Genomic DNA, 17,670 nt, shown 5'->3' on the forward strand with positions numbered 1-17,670 from the left:
ATCAACTTACTTGCTATGAACAACAATTGCTTTTTTTTTTACTTAAAGTTTATATTTCACAAACCATAAATTTTTGTATAATTTTGTTTGTTTGGTTTTTAATTATTTGTCATTTTATCTACGAGGACTTATTTAAATATATTACTATTACTATTACTATTTTTTGTCGCTTTGTTTAAAAATATCAAAAATATAAAAATCCCGCGCATCCAGTAGTATTTTGTGCGGAATCTTAAATGCGGTGAAATAATGCGGTATCCCGCGTGATTGCAATACCAATATATGTATTTAATGCATGTGTCAGCCATCTATCAGTGTATAATCTATTTTAAACTTTATTTTATGTGTGCAATGTTATTATTAAATGCAATGTTAAATAAAAAATGTTCTAATGATAAATGGATTAAAGGTGCCGCTTTGAAATTTTCACAGAAAGAAGGTTATTTTTGTATAAGAAACACTATTGTTATAATTTTAAAATGTTATTAAATACCTTTATAAATTATGAAGGTATTTAACAACATTTTAAAATTATAACTATAGTGAAGGTATTTAACTACTTTTTAAAATTATAATAAAGTTCATTATAGTTATAAAATATTTAAGACCTTTTATTTACTCACAAATATAATATATTAAATCATTAATTGAAATTGCTTGCTTCGTGATTCTTAGTATAAATTCTCCCCAATAGTCTTTTTTGTGCTACAATCTGTTATTGATGCCTGTTATTGATGTTTGGACTTACGATTAATTAAAGTTATTAATGGTAATATAAAATAATTATTTTGTTTGGCAAAAATAGAAGTATTTAAATACATTAATAGAAAGATAAAATACAAATATTAAACTTAACTTACATATAATATTATTTTTAAAAATATAAATCGTAGATATCAACGTAAATTTAACATATAAAAAAACCTTGATATATTAAATGTTCTTGAAACAAGTAATATATGTTTTATTAAACTTTTTGCTTAATATTAATTAACATTATTTAATTAATCAGTCCCAAAAATTATTATACAAACTACTTAATTAAATAATGTTTTACTTATTATACTATATATACTATATGTTTTACTATTATGCTCTAATAGTGACTTTTTATTCAATAAAGTTTGTATACATTCTCCTAAAATATAAATTCTTATAAATTCTTTGATGAATCGGACTAAATAGGTTCTTTGATGAATCAGACTAAATTAGGATAAATTCTTTGATGAATCAGACTGAAAAAAAAAATAGTAAAGAAACCCTTTAATTCTTCAAAACTTGTAAAAAACATTTTTCTTTTAAAATTTTTTTGTTAATAGAACTTACTATTATATGCTCGTCACTCTGAAATATGCATTTGTTTCATTCTTTTTTTTTGTAGATTTAAAGTTTTTCGACGCTCATTGTTTATTCTTGTTCTAATTTTGTGCAGATCAACATTGTAGCGCTTGCTGAATTCTTTCATATACTTCAATTCTTTAAAATAAAATTTTTATAATTATGTTAAAATAAATTGTTGTGATCATTGGGAAAGTGCTTCCTTGATAGGATTAGATATTTTTTTGTGGAAACGATAATAACTTCATAGAAAACCCTCTAACTTTTTTAAGCTCATAAAATTTTGCAGGGTTCTAGTTGAAGGTGCACCGGATATTGAACCTTTCCTTAAGTTCTATAAGTGTTCATAATGTGAAAACAAGTCTTGCAAGTCTATTATAAATGGATTTGAGAACTTGTTTTAAAAAATCAGTTAAGAACCGGTATAACACTGATAAATGTGCTGATAATGTACCCAAAATATATTTTACAGCTGATTTTTTCAATTGTTCTATACCAGTATTTAACTGATTTTTTTTTAATTCTTGAATACTGTTGTTTTCTTGTAAACTTGCACTACTTGTTTTTACTTTATAAACACTTATAGACCTTGAGAAAAGTTGACATATTTAGGAGACATATTACAATTAACTTAAAATATAAACATTGCATTTTAAATTGACCTGGAAAACAGTTCTGGTTTACACCATTAATAAATGAGCCAAATGCACAGTCAAAGTGATTTATTTGATATGTGTTCCATTGAAAGTATGAACGACCTAAAATATAAATATGTTCTGTTAAAGAGACTACCAAGTCCAAAAATATATAGATATATAATAAATATAAAATAGTTATGACAATGTTTATTCTTTCGCTCTTAGTGAATTAATCATGTTGTAGAGAATATTTTTTTGAGTAAGATGATGTCAAATTTTATTTTTAAATAAAAAAAAATTGTTATAAATTTTTAAGTTTTCAAATGCATAATAAGATTTTTATAATTTTTTTAAAAAGTGAATTTTTTAAGTTATAAAGTTATACAACTTTTTATGCAAACAAGAATCTTTTTTTAAAATTAAATTTGCTATTTAAGAAAAAAAGTTATGAGTTAAAAAGGAATATGGGTTTGAATGAAATACGCCAATAATAAGTGAAGAAATTGCTCACTTTTAAAAGCTGCTTTTATTATTTAAGTCTCAAGTGACCAATCAATCTCTATAGATTTTTTGTATACATTTTAAATCAATCTTTGTTCAATTTATTCTAATATTAAATCTATCATCACAAGAAGGAAAAAGTGTTTTTATTTGGTTGCTTTTTTAATTGTTTGTATTGATTGTTTTTTTAATTGTTATTGTGTTTTAATTACACATAGATCTGCATATTTCAATCTCCCCCAATGTCAGGGTAGAACTGATATTCTCTACAACTTCTACAAATATTTTTCTTGTAAAAAAGAATATATTAAAATTCTTAACTATTTCATTTTACTCTATATTTCACTGCGTCAGACTTTCTTTGACTAGGTAAAGAAATTAATTTTAATTGTTTTACGTTCATACTAGGTCTTGAAAATAACATCGCTGATCTTTCAGTTTTCTTTTAAAGATCTTTAAAACATTAAAAGTTAATTTAGACCGCAATCTTATTTTTTCATTTTTTTTAGTTTAAACTGTTAAAAAAATATGACATTTTATTTGAAATTGAACTAAGACTTTTTATGATTTTTATTTCCCACTTTATGATAAGACCTGATATTAAATATTATGTAAAAGTAAGCGTATTTAATCAGGCTTTTTAGTTAAGGCGTGCAATTGCACTCTATTCCTGGCCATGCATATAATATTCAGTTGGTACCACTTGGCCACAGTTTTTTAGATTTTTTGAGAACATTCAAGTTTATGTATGTTTCCATGTTTGTCCAGAAAATGATGAGTTCTAAATAAGTTCCCGCTATTAACTTCATAACTTAAATCTTTTCTTATATAATGTTTTTATATTATCAAATGCTTTAAAAGCATTTGCTTATGTAAAAATGATTTTATATTTTAAAAGCATTCGCTAATGTAAAAACATTAAAAATGATTAAACTTAAAGGTAATTCTTTTAGCCTGTATTTAAAAACTTTTCGTACATAGATAAACTACATTCATAAACTTGAATGTTCTCAAAACATTTTGGTGCAAAGGGAAAGTATAAAGAATATTCTCAAACATTAAAAACCAGTCAAATCAACGAAATAAGGTTCTAGAATATTCTGTAGAAACTTTCTTAAAAAAAGTCAAAAGAGTTTGACATCATTAATGGTGATATCTTACTAAAAAAAAAAGGAAAAATATGGAATAAAAAATATTACCCTGGATTGGTTTAAAAGTTATCTGTGCAACAGACATCAATGTGTTATTTCTAACGATAATATATATTCAAATTTACTAAAAGTAAAATGCGGAGTTCCCCAAGGTTCCATTCTTGGTCCTCTTTTATTTTTAATTTATATTAATGATCTTCAATAATCACTAAAAAATTTTGATGCAATAATGTTTGCTGATGACACAAATTTGTTTTATTTATGAGCATCAATTGAAAATCATTTTAAATCTGTGAACAATGACTTTGAGAATCTAAACATGGTTTAAAGTAAATAAATTATCTTTAAATACAGACAAAACAAAATACATTTCGTTTCATTCGTTTCATTATAAATGAGTTTTGTTTTTGTTGTGATTTTTAGTGTAAATGGTTATAAAATATATTATCAAACAAACTATTAGTTTTGTTAAGTTTTTATACATTTTTATTTTATTAGTATATACTAAGTTGATAAAAAAAAATCCTATAAAAAACTAAAATATATTAGTTTTTTATAGTATTTTTTTAACATTTTAAAGATACTGCTAAAAGAAAATAATGTTTTGATATTACCAAAGTAACTGAATGATTTAATTGTTTCTTTTTTCATTTTACTATTAAGAATTTTTTTGAATATGTTAATAAAAAATTTTGCGAGCTACGCTAAGCATGAAATTGTTAAAAAAAGCAACTTTTTTTATCTATTACATAACTCAACTAGCATTTGTTTAATTAGAATATTGTTGAAATAAAACACGAGTATATAAATTAAAATAAATTTATTATACTTTTTTATTATTATTATTTAATCTTTTTTAAAGTCAATATACACTTGGGCAACTATGCCGTGTCAGTAAAATCAAAATATATTTACTACAGTACATTAAATTTTTTTAAATTCAAAGAACTTTTTGTCGTTGGACAAAAAACCGACCCTTTTTCAAATGCTTGACTATGCCGTGATAATATTTATAAATTAGTGATATTAGTTATTGCTGAAAAAGTCTTTTTCTTTTATTGAAAAAGTTTGCTGCAAAGTATATAAAACTCTCATTACCAACAGTTTTACTGGACTTTAGTAGTTGATAAATATAACAAGACAGGAACAGAGTGCGATCGTGGTCAGGAACAGAGTGCGATTGCGCACCTTTCCTGACCAAGCCTGTATTAACATTAGTTTTGGTAAATAAACCCTCCCTCTATCTGTTTTTATACCCCTCCCTCTATGCGGGTGGAGGTCACTTGCTGTAAAAAACTTTTTTTCAGTTTGTTCCTGTTAGTTTATTCCAGCCGAGTGTCTGTTTTTGGTGCATTTTAAAATATACATGTTCAAAAGTGTGTTTTTTATATACAATTTTACTTGCAATCTATATTTTAAAAATTATTAGAGTGTTTTTAACTTATTTTTTCAAAATATTCTTTTTATTTAACTATAGAAAAATTTTGATAAAATTAAAATCCATGTTTAACCATGCCATGATTTTTTTTTTAATATTTATAATACAATATTTTTTAATAATATAATATAAATATACTAAATAATTTATTTAAATCTTATTATTTAGGGCAGTTTTAAAAAACATAAATACTTTTTTTAATATTATCTAACTTTAATTAATATATAAGTTAAAATATAAATTTAATAGTATATTTAGGTTATATTATAGATACCAGTGTTGCTTTCAGCTTCTTTATTGGGTTGGAAATCTGTTTTTTTTCTTTTTTTCATCTAAACCTGTTATTTAAAAAAAAGATATACAATTAAGTTAAAAAATTTTTTTAAGGGGATTCTATAGTCACAAGAATGTTACTGCTATTGTTACTATTTATTTATTAATTTACCCGATTCATTTTCCTCGTCTAAATTGACTCTTTTGTTTGTTTTCCACCCTGAGATTGCAAAATAATACTTTTATTAAATAGAGTGAGAAGGATTAGAGAAAATAGAGTGAGCAGGATTCTTAGGCTTTTTAATCATATTATACAAATCTGGAAAGAACTTAATTTTTATTATACTTACTGCTTAAAGTATCAGTATTTTTTCCATTCTCAATTGAGTCGTTTGTGTTTTCCTTCAAGTCTATTTTTAAATTTAGGTTTTTTATTTCATTAAACTATTTATAGTTGTAAAATACTCAAATAAAACAGTAAACTATTATAATAAAAATAATTTTTAATATTAACCATCATTATTATTTGCTGTTGATGTTTGAAGCACATTGCTGTTAGCAACCTTTTGTTTACCTTTGAAATAAAATTTCACAAAAATATAATTCAACCATTCTCTATCATTGATCATTTTATATCATTTAATGGATCAAGGTGTTATGGGTTAACAATTAAATTTAAAAAAAAACTCAACCCTGAAAATCTTAGCTTGATTGATCAATCTATTCATATCGAATCAATATTAAACTTTGAAATTGTATTTAATATATAGTTTTTCACCTAAATAATCCATTATTTAATTTTTTTTTTTTTGACTGCTTACAAGCAATTTCGTAGATATTGCCAACCCATGTTGTAAAAAATGTTGGGTTCATATTGAAGAGAATGTTAGCAATGTTTTATAGCAAATAAATAATAAATGTATATTAAAACTCCATTGTTTTAGTCAAAGCTCGTCTTCTCCATTTTAGCACAGTATTTTAGTCGTTATAATATATTATAATATATACAGACGCAATTGACTTAATTAATTCAATAATTATTAATAAATATTATAAATAGTTATTAATAATTATTATAAATAATAATTAATTCAAACGCATTTAATTCCTAAGAGTTTTAGTTTGTGGCATTTTTCTCATTAAGGTTTTTTTCTCAGTTTCCATTTTAGTATTGTATCAAAGTCTGTATAATATATGCTCTTTTATAGACCCAATCTCCATTTTTAGTTTTTGATGTAAGCTTTTTGTGGCTTGTAGGCTTTTGAGAGTAAATCTAAAAAAATGTCTTCTTACATTCTACAAAAGGTTGTTTATATATTTTATTTTATAATCAAATTTATCCTAATTTATTAAATCTACTTTATCTAATAATCTCAAAAAGAGGCACACGGCAATAAGGAGACTTATCTAGAATCTCTAAAAACGAAACAATTGTTTTTTAAACAAAAAAATTTTAAATATAAAAATCATGACTAAATTAGAGAGCACATAAAGAATAGTAGACACATCGGCTGTTGGTATGGGTTGGACCAGGATTTGGTCAAGTTAATGTCCGTTTAAAATACAATTATAGGTTTGGTTTGTTAAGTTTCTTATTTTAATTTTTGGATACAGAAATGTGTCACAATTGTTTAAAGCTTATTTATATTTTCTGATATTAAATAAGTAACAAGAAGCTATTTTGAGCTAATTTTTGTAACTGAATTTTGGGAAGATTTCCTCTTCATGATTTTGAGATTTAATTCTAATTTTTGAATGGGTTGTTCAATCAAGTTGGATTTTTTGGGTTCTGTTTTTTACATAAAATCTGCAAGATCCGAGATGATGCCCATAAAATCTTTTAAAAGCAAAGTGATTTCATATGAAATAACCTTGAATTTAAATATACATTCCAGTTTCATTTTGTTGTTATTGTTCATTTAAATCATAAACAATTTTTTTTTGATTTAATAAAACTATAATAATGAAATTTAAAAATGTAATAAAAAAAAATTAAAACCATCAGAAGTTGGAGCTTGAAGCACAGTTCTGTTAACAACCTTATGTTTACCTTAAATAAATATAAAAATTAAATTCAAATCTGCAAAAAAAAAATCATTTAATGACTTTAATTACTTTAGAATCAAAAAAATAAAGAAGCTTTACCTTTTTCAATATTATAATTTCTTTGTTTTTCTCTAAAAAATCTTCGTTTTTTTTTACATAAGATTTGTCATCTTCAAGATCTTTATTAGGATCAAACTGAAAATTTTTAATTCAATATATAAATTTTTCAAGTTATTTTGTTTATTATTATTACTTAAAGAATTTAGCAAAAGATACCTACACTAACTAATTTTTTTCTTTCATTTGTTGAATGAAACTCTTTTAATAGCTATAATATTAAAATATATTTTTGTATTGCAGATGCATATTTGTTATATAAATATATTATTGCTAGGAAATTTAGATTTCCAATTTTTAAATCAAAACTTTTTTGGGTTCACAGATATCAAGTAATCAAGTATTTGTGAAATCAAAATACCATAACCCTAATTACTTCCTAAGAGTCACACATTTATTTTCTTTATTTTTACTTTTTATAAAATATCAATTTTATAATTTCTTATTTACAGCTGTCTTATTTTTTTAGATATTTGTACAACTCTGGTAGGAAATGATGTTTTTAGAAAGCATATGGCACTCTTAATAGGTAAAATATTTAACAGTAACAAATTAAAAATACATTTTACAAATGAAAAACATTTACATTTTTCAAGGATATTCTTTCTTCTGGAAATGATTTCCAGCCCAACTGTATTGCTTTTGTTATTATTTTTATTTCTTTGTCATTGTCTTTATACAGAACACTGAGTAAGTCAGCATCAGGTCTTTCGTTGTTTTTGAGTGCCTGGAGAAGAAAAACGTCGTTGATAATAGGAAGATGGTTTTCCCATGGTGAACATAAATTTGAAAGAATTTCAAAACTTGAAATCGATAATGCATAAATATCAGTATACATTGAAAGTTTTGGATTTAGGTCTAAAAGTTCTGGTGCCTCATAGCAAACTGTTAATCCTTTTAAATAGTTGTTAAAAGTAGATGTAATTGTATTTTTTATTGTGGTCATATCACCAAAGTCTGATATTTTTATTGTTAAATTTTCGATAGAGCCACTTACCAACATATTACTTGGCTTAATGTCTCGATGAATGATGTTTTTTTCATGGAGATACATTATACCGTTGCACGCTTGAATTAAATAAGAAGTTCGTTCCTTTAAATTAAAATAATCATTGTCGTTAAAAATATTAACAAGCTCCTTTAAAGAATAGACAAGAGTGTCGTGGACTTTCACACAACATAATTCGAAACATAGAGCTGACGGTCTAAGACTATAACCAATGAAATTTACTATATTTGTATGTTTAAGTTGCCTAAGTTCATTGCATACTGTTAAAATTCGTTTTTTAGCAAACTGTATCTTGAATAATTTTACTGCTAATTTCTCTCCTTTATTAAATGATTTATATACTTTGGCAGCACTCCCTTCACCGATTAATTTTGAGAAATTTAATGGCAATTCAGAGACCTCCAGATGTTGAACTAATCTTTCCAAATCAGTAATTTTAAAAGAAAAAAGACTCATCTTTTTAACAAATTATTTATAATTAGAGATATGAATAATTTTAGGCTGCAGATCAGACAGCTGTTGCACGATCCAGATATCTAAAGAAAAAAAATCATTTTTATTGTAGTCATTTATTTAAAAAAGTCTTTTAAAATTTATTTGTAAAGTTTTCCATTAATGTTATTTTGCGTATATTTTGATAGCATATAAAAGTGTAAACGCTTTACTGTAAATCAGTGTAACTCCTTTATGTAGTTATATTATATTTCATTAGTCAGGGTTACCAATAATTAAAATAAGGAGAAGTAAGGAACTTCTTATTGCGCTTATCCGCGGTGTTCTGTGATAAGACCGTAAAGTACTTCTTTGGGCACCTAAAACAAACTTTAAAAAAACATGAACATTGAATATGTATTAGATTAGATTAAAATTTAATAGAAAAGTGATACACGGTCTAAACAACACGCATGTCCATAAAATATGAAGGACTCCGACGTGCCCTACAATCATATAATACATAAGTTAGATTATTAGAAAAAGTATATCTATTTTATATAATATATAATACCACAGTCATATATGAATCGATGTATACAAAAACGTTCTAAGGTCATGAAAACTATTTTTTTGGAGAACGAGAAAAAACTTATTAAATCCACAATTATTACTTTAATAAATTCAAATAAAAAAATCTGGGTGCTTTTTGACATCTTTAAATATTAGATTTGTTAAAATATATATCAAAATTTGTGATATATATATGTGTTATACATAGTTAAAGTTGTCTGACTTAAAAATAGTTTTTATGACTTGAAACGTTTTTGCATACATCGATTCATATATTGTATAAATTAGATATGCTTTTTACCGGAACAGTATTTTTCGAAGTTGATAGGGTTAATTTTAAAGCTTTTGATACATTCTTGACGACGTCGGACGGCAAATTATTCCAAATATTAACAACCCCGAGTGAGAAAGAATATTTACGGGCATCACTTTAGTTTGCGTAATTTGAATTTGTGACCTCAATTGTAAATATAGTAGTTAAATATAAAGAAACTTGATATATTTAGGCAAACTAAATTATTTAGAATTTTACAATCCATATTTACTAAATGATATTTTAAATTAGCTTTGAATACAAATCAATAATAAAATCTTTGAAAACAATCTGTTTAAAACTTTTCCATAAAAAAGGTCCCCGATACTGAATAGAATAAGAACATAACTTTAGATTAAATTTTGGAGTTACAAAATTGTTTCCGGAAAATCTGGTGGGGTATTTATGGCTTATTTTACTAAAATATTGATTAAATATTGTTGGAGATAGTTCGTGTTTTATTTTAGTTGTTAGTTGTTTTTCTTAAAAGACCGTATCTCGCATTAAAGCTTCATAGTATGGTATTTGGCAACAAACTATAATATTACTGTAATTACACTAATATCAAAAATAGGCGGCATAAATATGGTTTTATTTGCATTCTCTATGACTTAAGTTTCTAGAAGAGCTCTCTTCTCTTCCATAAACCTCTGGTATAGCTCGACTTTATTTAGATTTCTTATAAAAAAACTTGTTCATCTCTTTATCAAACCCTGACTACGCCTCTGTATCCCAGTAAACACACCACGTGTAAAACACGACTTTAACATTAATATTCATATTTTGTTTTTTGCTAATTAGCAAAATAAATTGTTTCACTATTTTTGTACATTTTTTAAATATAATTGCGATATTTAAATGTATTATTTAAATGGGTTTTTATGCAAAGATTTTACGGATTTCTCGGGGACATAAGGATACGCTAAATTAATAACGTTGAAAAAACCTTTATTTTAAGAATATTAACCAATTAATATATGTATTGTTAAAAGGTGTGCTTTTAATAAACGTTACGTTGTACATATTTTTAATGGTTATCAGTTGTTTGAAGTACTTTAAACTTATATTTTAAACTTTTCCAAAAGTATGGAAAAACGGGGCAAGATGACGAATGGGGTAAGATGGCTTTTCATATAACAACTCAACAAAAAAACTTAAAAATGGGTGAAAACGAAACTATAATTAGACTTTGTATTTTAAAACGTCAAATGGTTTTTATAAATACTAATATTACAATTTTATACGCATAAGTTAACTTTTTTCGCTTCAAAAAAAAAATACTTTGCTTTTTGGTTATTCATAACAAATGGTGTCCTTTGAGTGTAACTTTTTTAAGAATATTTTTTTTCGACGCGTGTTTATTTTATGTTTCTTTAGTTAGATTAGTTGGTAATTTTTAAATTTTTACAAAGTTGGAGTCAGAAATTGCATAATAAGTCATCTTGCCCCGGTCACGTAACCAGATGATATATTTATGAACTTTTTATTTTAATTTTCATTTCAAGTTTTTCTACTTTTAAACTAAAAATTCATGCAGGCAATGAATCATTATAATAAAATGAACATACTGACAAAGCATTACTGCTTCATGACTGATAGTTTTGCAATAACTTAGAGCTTTCAAAACGTTCGCCATCTTGCCCCGCTTTCCCCTACAATTCCAAATTACACAAATTGTTTTTTTATAAGAAGCTAGTACTAGACCCCAAAAAATTGTAAGACACTATTAGTACACCTTCTCTCATAGAGAAGGTTCCTCCTCTTTCTTCCATTAAAAACTCGTTCAGGCCCCAAGTTTTTAAAAAACCTTTTATAATTTTTCGTATTACTTTTAAAAAAAAGTAATTAAATTTTGTAAAGGGTCCTCTAAAATTTTAAATAAACCCCTAAAATAGCCGTGGCCTGACTCTAGGATTTTTACTTTCATATTTTTTACTTACGTATCGCATCAACTTAATATAAAGTTTAACTTATTTGCAATGGAAAAGAGCAGTTTGAATGGATGTTTAATTTGCAGGCACAATCGAATAGAATTCCATTCTCCAACGTATTCTATTTACTATTTCTTTTGATAAACCTAAAAAAAATTTAGGAAAACAACCAACTTTAAATTATAAAACTTCTTGTAGTAGTCTATTTGCTGGGTATCTTATTAAAAAAAAACCTTTACTTATAAAAAAGTTTATTATGAGTAAAGTCCCTGATAAAAAACTGAAAAAAAAGCGCTTAGTTGTTCTGTTCTGTAATTTTGCAAAATAGACTTTTTTCGAAACTAATAAAAAAGCGCGTTCTCTTTAGGCATTCTTTTTTGTATGCCGTTTATCTCTTTTTACATCTACTTCAAATGTGCAATATATCCTCTTAAATCTTTGAATCGTTTATATTTTGTTTATTTTAGCTTCTTTTTTTTTTTGTGGTAACAGAAAAGCTTAAATTTTCTCACACAAATACACTATTAAGCTATAGCTTTATTATAGACTTTGTTTGAAAGTTCTGTTATTGTTATCGATTTAAAAAACGAGTAATATTGTTGATGATGAAGGTATGTTTTAATTTTTATGTTATTATATTATGTAATGTAGTTAGTTAGTTTTTTAAAGTATGTTGTCTTTTTAGTCGCAGAATTGCTGAGAAGTAAGTTTTTTTCCATTTTTTCCTTAAATTGCAGTTTGCGTATATTTTTTTATTTATATAACTCACTATTATCTATTTGTTATTTATATATCGCTGGTTCATCAAATAGGTTAGCTTAAAATAACTTTAAATACTTTTAAGTATAATAAATTAAAGATTAAATAGTCTACTATAGTATCGTCAATCATTAATAATATGTAAAATAACATAATACGTTTTAATACGTTATAATACATTAATGATATGTAAAATAATATAATACGTAATAAAATAATATAACTTTCGTTGAAGTTTTGCAAAGTTTTTTTTTATTTACAACTAACCTCCCGTTTAAGGAGATAAGCATGACGGTATGCTCGATATATTCAAAATTTAAATATTATATTATGCGAGCAATGTTTATTTTACTTTTATCAAGGTTTGATAATTTTTTATCGGCTTTAAGTGTTTTATAGATAAATGCGATACCTTGAGTATAAATTTAATAAAGAATATCATTAAAAAAACACTTACACCTAAGAACATCAAATTTAAAAAAAAAATCTAAGGTGTGTGGGTTTTTGTTTAATTCTATATTTTTATTTAATAAGCTCGAGGTATTGCATTAATTTAAAAGGCGTAGAAACGTTGAATTTAAAATCAGTAGAAACCTGGTAAAGAAACGTCATGAACACATGAAATTTAAACTTTTTTTATATTGTTTTTCCTTAACGTGTTTCCCTTGGGAAAAGTAGGTTTATAAAAATTTTTGTTTGCTGAATTTTTCTACTATATTTGAAAATATTATATTTAATATATATAGTATTTCATATACCGCTTTCCTGACAATATTTTGATATCAAAATTATATAGTGTTATTAAAAAATACAGTTACAATCAAAATACTTTGTCGTAATAAATGTATAACTTATTTTGTAATGTTATTACAAATATACACTTTTAAACACATTGTAAACTTATTTAGACAATGTCTTATCAGCGTTTATTAAACCTTTTGTAACTTCTAAAGTCATATAATTTTCTTTATATATTTTTTGCTTTAAAACAAAAAACAATACTTTTATTTAGAAAATATCGGTCTTTTCCACTTAAGTATAATCGATTAATATTAATCCAAGTATTTCGAATATATTTATTTACGTTAACAAGTTTAAATTATCGCAATTTATTCAAGGTTTTTAGTAAAGTTATTTTATAAATAATTTAGTAAAATTATTTTTCGTATCATTTATTCATTCTTCATTTGCATTAACCTCTCGTCATTTGGTATCATTTATTCAATCATATTATCATTCGTTGTTTGTTTTTTTACTTTTTTCGCTTACGGTTTAAAAAAATAATAACTTTAAATAACTCAAAAAATTTTGTCATATATTTTATTTGTAAATAAATGTTTAAAACTTTATGAAATTGTTTTTCTAATGTCTAACAATGCCCTTAAAATAATTATGTAACTTGAAAATTTAAATCTTCAAAAAATAAATTCCCCAGTTTTTTAAAGCTATTCTGCCCATTATGCGCCGTTTAAATCTGTTCATAAATTCTGCTATAATAAGTCTTGTTTACTTTTTAAATTTTATTAGAAGGGTGAAAACGAAACTATAATTAGACTTTTATTAGAAAATTGATATTTTTATATTTTTTCTTTTAGAATATGCTAAAGTTACCACGTAACAAGATCTCTACAAAGTGTTACATCTTCATTATGACACATTTAATATCATATTGCTATTAATATCATCATCATGACCGATACAACTTTAATTTTTTTTTCCTAATAATATATATATATATATATATATATATATATATATATATATATATATATATATATATATATATATATATATGTATATATATATATATATATATATATATATATATATATATATATATATATATTTATTTTAATATTTTGTTCAGTTTTAAAATGTTTCTTTTTTTTAGTTGAAGTAGCAAGAAAAATACTTGACGTTTTTTTTTTTTTTTTTTTTTTCGTATGATGAAATCCTTTTTTGTTAAATTGAATAGAGTAAACAAAGGTAATATGAAGTAGCGGGTAAAATAAAATAGTTGTGGCAATATTTATTCTTTCGCTACTAATTATTCATTGATTAATCTTTTCGCAAATATTTTTTGATTGCGATATAAAATCTTATTTTTAATTTAAAAAAATTATTATAAAGTTTTTAACTTTTGAATACGTAATATGGTTTTTTTTATTTTGTGAAAAGTAAATTTTGTCGAATTTAAATTTGCGATTTAAGAAAAAAATTATAAACTGACTTATAAACGGAAACGGAGAGTTGTGGGGTTGAATGAACTACGCTAATAATATAAGTGAAGCAATTGGTCACATTTTATAAACAGCTTTTTTTAGTGAAGTCTCAAGTGACCAATAAATATCTAAAAAAATTGTATACCTAATATTAAAAGACACCCCGATATACTTTTTTATACTTTTCGTGGGATGACGTAAGCACAAATGTCGTTGTTTTAGTAAAGGAATGGCACCAAAATAAGTAATATACGTTGTTTAGTAAAGGAGTGGCACCAAACTAAGTAATATATGACTAAGGTGTATTAACAAATTTTGTGCAATGGCAAAAAATTACAATTTTTAATCGTAAGTAGACTAATAAAACATTTTTCGTAAAAAAATGAACTAATTAGAGTTACAGGTGGGCCGAATTCATCAGTTCTAGAAGAATCGTGACTAACAACTTTTTAATTAACGTAAACAATTTTTTTCTTTTAAGTAATTTATGAGTTTTCAAATATTTTCCCATATCCTGGAATAAATATTTTTTTAAATAAAATTTTTCGTATCTATTTTTATTTTGAGCTAAGCCTATCACGAAACAGTGGCCATCAATCTGGGAAAGTCAAGAAATTTTTAAATTGAGGAATAAAGTCAAAATAAGATGGTAAAAAAATATTTTGCTATCTTATTTTGATAAAAAGGCCCATTCTTAAATCATTATTTTTAAAACTAGTTAATCTTTTTTGGGTCAAGGGTAAAGTTATTGCTTCGCGTAATAAATTTTTCCATTGGAAAGTCTGGCAATTTTTATTATAGTCAGAGAAAATGAGCGTGAAATTTTTCTGGCCACCCTGAGAATTGTTAAAAGTTATAATTAAGCAAACTTAAATGTCGAGATTAAATTGTTTAAATAATTTATTTTTGTAAGAAACCTTACTTACTAAAATATACAATAGGCATTATAAAATAGACTTAAAAACGTTATTTAAAAAATCGTAGATTATACTTTAAAGAAAATCTTAGATAATCGTATTTTGTTAATCCCGAATAAAACATTTATATATCTTACTTAAGAAATACATAAATTATAAATATTTTTTATTAAAATAGAAAACTTAAGAATCAATATACTTAAGAAAACTTTAAGATTTTTGAATCTGTTTGTATGGATAGAAAATTGAATGAAAATATATTACTTATTTCTTTCTTTTTCTTTCTTTCTCGATTTTTTTTTTCCTTTATTAGTTTAACTGCGAAATTGTTTATTTGGGGAATTGTTACAATTCGATTTCAAAATCGAATTTGGAAAATTGATTTAAGCGCCTAAATTAATTTCTTGATTTAAGTGCTCAAAATAACGGTTTAGATTTGATTGGCTAGTTTTTATATTAAGATTTTGATATGCAAAATACCTACAAGAAATCAAATGTTAAAATTGATATTTGAGCTCTTAAACTATCTCATGTTATCAAGCAACATTTTAATTCGATAAATTTGTATAGATAAAGTTTTGAAAACAAAGTGATGTTACATTTATCCACTGAAATCGGGAGTTGGATAAAACAGCAAAAAAAGCGACATATTATAAAAACCTAGTTTTTTAGGTTTATAAAACAACCTTTAGTTTTACTTTTTAAATGACCTTATACGATTCCTGACTCTTTTTAAAATTGATGTACACAATTTCATTTCATGCATGTGCCTTTATCTTACTGTAAAGAATCTTTATATTACCTTTAGAATCTTCATATTATCATAGAATCTTTGTATTACTATTAAGAATCTTTATATTAAAGTATCTTTATTTTACTATTATGAATCGGAATCGTGGATGATTTTAATAATAAAAAAATTAAAGTTTATTATGAAAATTTTTATTAAAACTTAATTTTGGCTTTTTAGTTTAAAAAGATCAACTCATGCATAGTTCACTGTTATTTTTATTACGTAGAATTTATTAGGGGGAGCTTTTAGTTTTACACAACGTATCCTAAATGTAGATTTACGTTAAACCTACATATATCGTACGTTGTGATACAACGAATATTATATGTATATGAAAAATTTGTTAAATTTTTTTTTTATCAAATAATGTAACCATTCCAAAGTTTCCGATGTAATACATATATTAAAATATATACAAAAAGATGTTTAATATTTCATTTTATAATTTTTACTTTTAAATGACTATATTTATCTAGTGCTACATTTATGCTTTTATACTTTTATGACGTTTATACTGCGATATATTGAAGATTATATATGTTTGCTAAAATAAATTTATAGATCCGGCTTCCACTAAGCCATTTTATTTTACTTTCTTATTTGAATTCTTGCATGAGAATTTTTCGATATTTTAGATAGCGCTGCGCGAACTCCGAACTTAAGCATTTATTTCAAAAAATGATGTTTACTATGGAAATGGTAATAATAATGCCCACCTAAAAATCAACCCTTTACCCCAAATGCGAGGGCAAAGAGTAAGTTTATAAATATATATATATATATATATATATATATATATATATATATATATATATATATATATATATATATATATATATATATATATATATATATATATATATATATCTTCGATCCTTCAACAGATTTTAAATTTTATCAAATAATCTTTTGATTGGCAAAAGTTAATAACGTAATGTAAAGTTCCCACCACCTCAAAATAAAGATGTTGTAATATCGTAACTTTAAAGCGCTAAAATTTTATTATAGAAAGTTTTAAACCCGATAAAATTAATTAAAAGAGCATAAAATAGAAAACGTGTTTTTAATAACATGAACTTTTAACAAAAACCTTCACCCATTTTGGGTGAAGGTTCGACTATTATAGATATTTTCGTTTCCAGGCTCCAAAAACACATAAATAAAAGCATACAAGTAAGTAAAGAAAAAAAAAGATTGTTTAATTATAAAAAAAGGAGAT

General features: G+C 24.4%; 2 protein-coding genes and 1 long non-coding RNA gene across 4 annotated transcripts; 1 reads left to right on the forward strand and 2 right to left on the reverse strand.

The window, feature by feature from the left end:
• Positions 1-1,020: 1,020 nt before the first annotated feature.
• Positions 1,021-7,406, reverse strand: LOC136080870 (uncharacterized). Of its 2 annotated transcripts, XR_010638698.1 has the most exons (7): positions 7,339-7,406; positions 5,854-5,913; positions 5,690-5,749; positions 5,341-5,404; positions 2,001-2,096; positions 1,327-1,476; positions 1,021-1,235 (listed from the first exon to the last, which is right to left on the reverse strand). XR_010638698.1 is itself a non-coding variant. In XM_065798213.1 (5 exons), the coding sequence occupies exons 1-4, from the start codon at positions 5,966-5,968 to the stop codon at positions 1,340-1,342; spliced, it is 408 nt and encodes a 135-aa protein (XP_065654285.1). In that variant the 5' UTR covers positions 5,969-6,029; the 3' UTR covers positions 1,021-1,235; positions 1,327-1,339. The 2 variants fall into 2 exon arrangements, 1 of the variants encoding a protein (XP_065654285.1); XM_065798213.1 differs by lacking the exons at positions 5,341-5,404; positions 7,339-7,406 and having other exon boundaries at positions 5,854-6,029.
• Positions 7,407-7,413: 7 nt separating this feature from the next.
• On the reverse strand, positions 7,414-15,967 carry LOC136080384 (uncharacterized). The gene is made up of 5 exons (XM_065797000.1): positions 15,923-15,967; positions 8,089-9,047; positions 7,666-7,713; positions 7,485-7,580; positions 7,414-7,419 (listed from the first exon to the last, which is right to left on the reverse strand). Exons 2-5 carry the CDS (start codon positions 8,965-8,967, stop codon positions 7,414-7,416), a joined length of 1,029 nt encoding a protein of 342 aa, XP_065653072.1. The 5' UTR covers positions 8,968-9,047; positions 15,923-15,967.
• LOC136080057 (uncharacterized) lies at positions 12,126-14,238 on the forward strand. The gene is made up of 3 exons (XR_010638418.1): positions 12,126-12,371; positions 12,446-12,463; positions 14,115-14,238. It is a non-coding gene; the product is annotated as an uncharacterized LOC136080057 (long non-coding RNA).
• Positions 15,968-17,670: the final 1,703 nt, after the last annotated feature.

This window comes from Hydra vulgaris, chromosome 05 (genome assembly GCF_038396675.1).
Source record: "Hydra vulgaris chromosome 05, alternate assembly HydraT2T_AEP".
Classification (NCBI taxonomy): Eukaryota; Metazoa; Cnidaria; class Hydrozoa; order Anthoathecata; family Hydridae; genus Hydra; species Hydra vulgaris.

Coding starts and splice junctions, on each gene's coding strand:
- LOC136080870 (XM_065798213.1), bottom strand. CDS start 5,968: ATGATCAATGATAGAGAATGGTTGAATTATATTTTTGTGAAATTTTAT. Junction 5,750..5,853: donor AACAGCAAATAATAATGATG/GTTAATATTAAA, acceptor ATTTAAAAATAG/ACTTGAAGGAAAACACAAAC. Junction 2,097..5,689: donor AAATACTGATACTTTAAGCA/GTAAGTATAATA, acceptor TTTATATTTTAG/GTCGTTCATACTTTCAATGG.
- LOC136080384 (XM_065797000.1), bottom strand. CDS start 8,967: ATGAGTCTTTTTTCTTTTAAAATTACTGATTTGGAAAGATTAGTTCAA. Junction 7,714..8,088: donor AAAGAATATCCTTGAAAAAT/GTAAATGTTTTT, acceptor TTAATATTATAG/CTATTAAAAGAGTTTCATTC. Junction 7,581..7,665: donor AAAGAAAAAAATTAGTTAGT/GTAGGTATCTTT, acceptor AAAAATTTTCAG/TTTGATCCTAATAAAGATCT.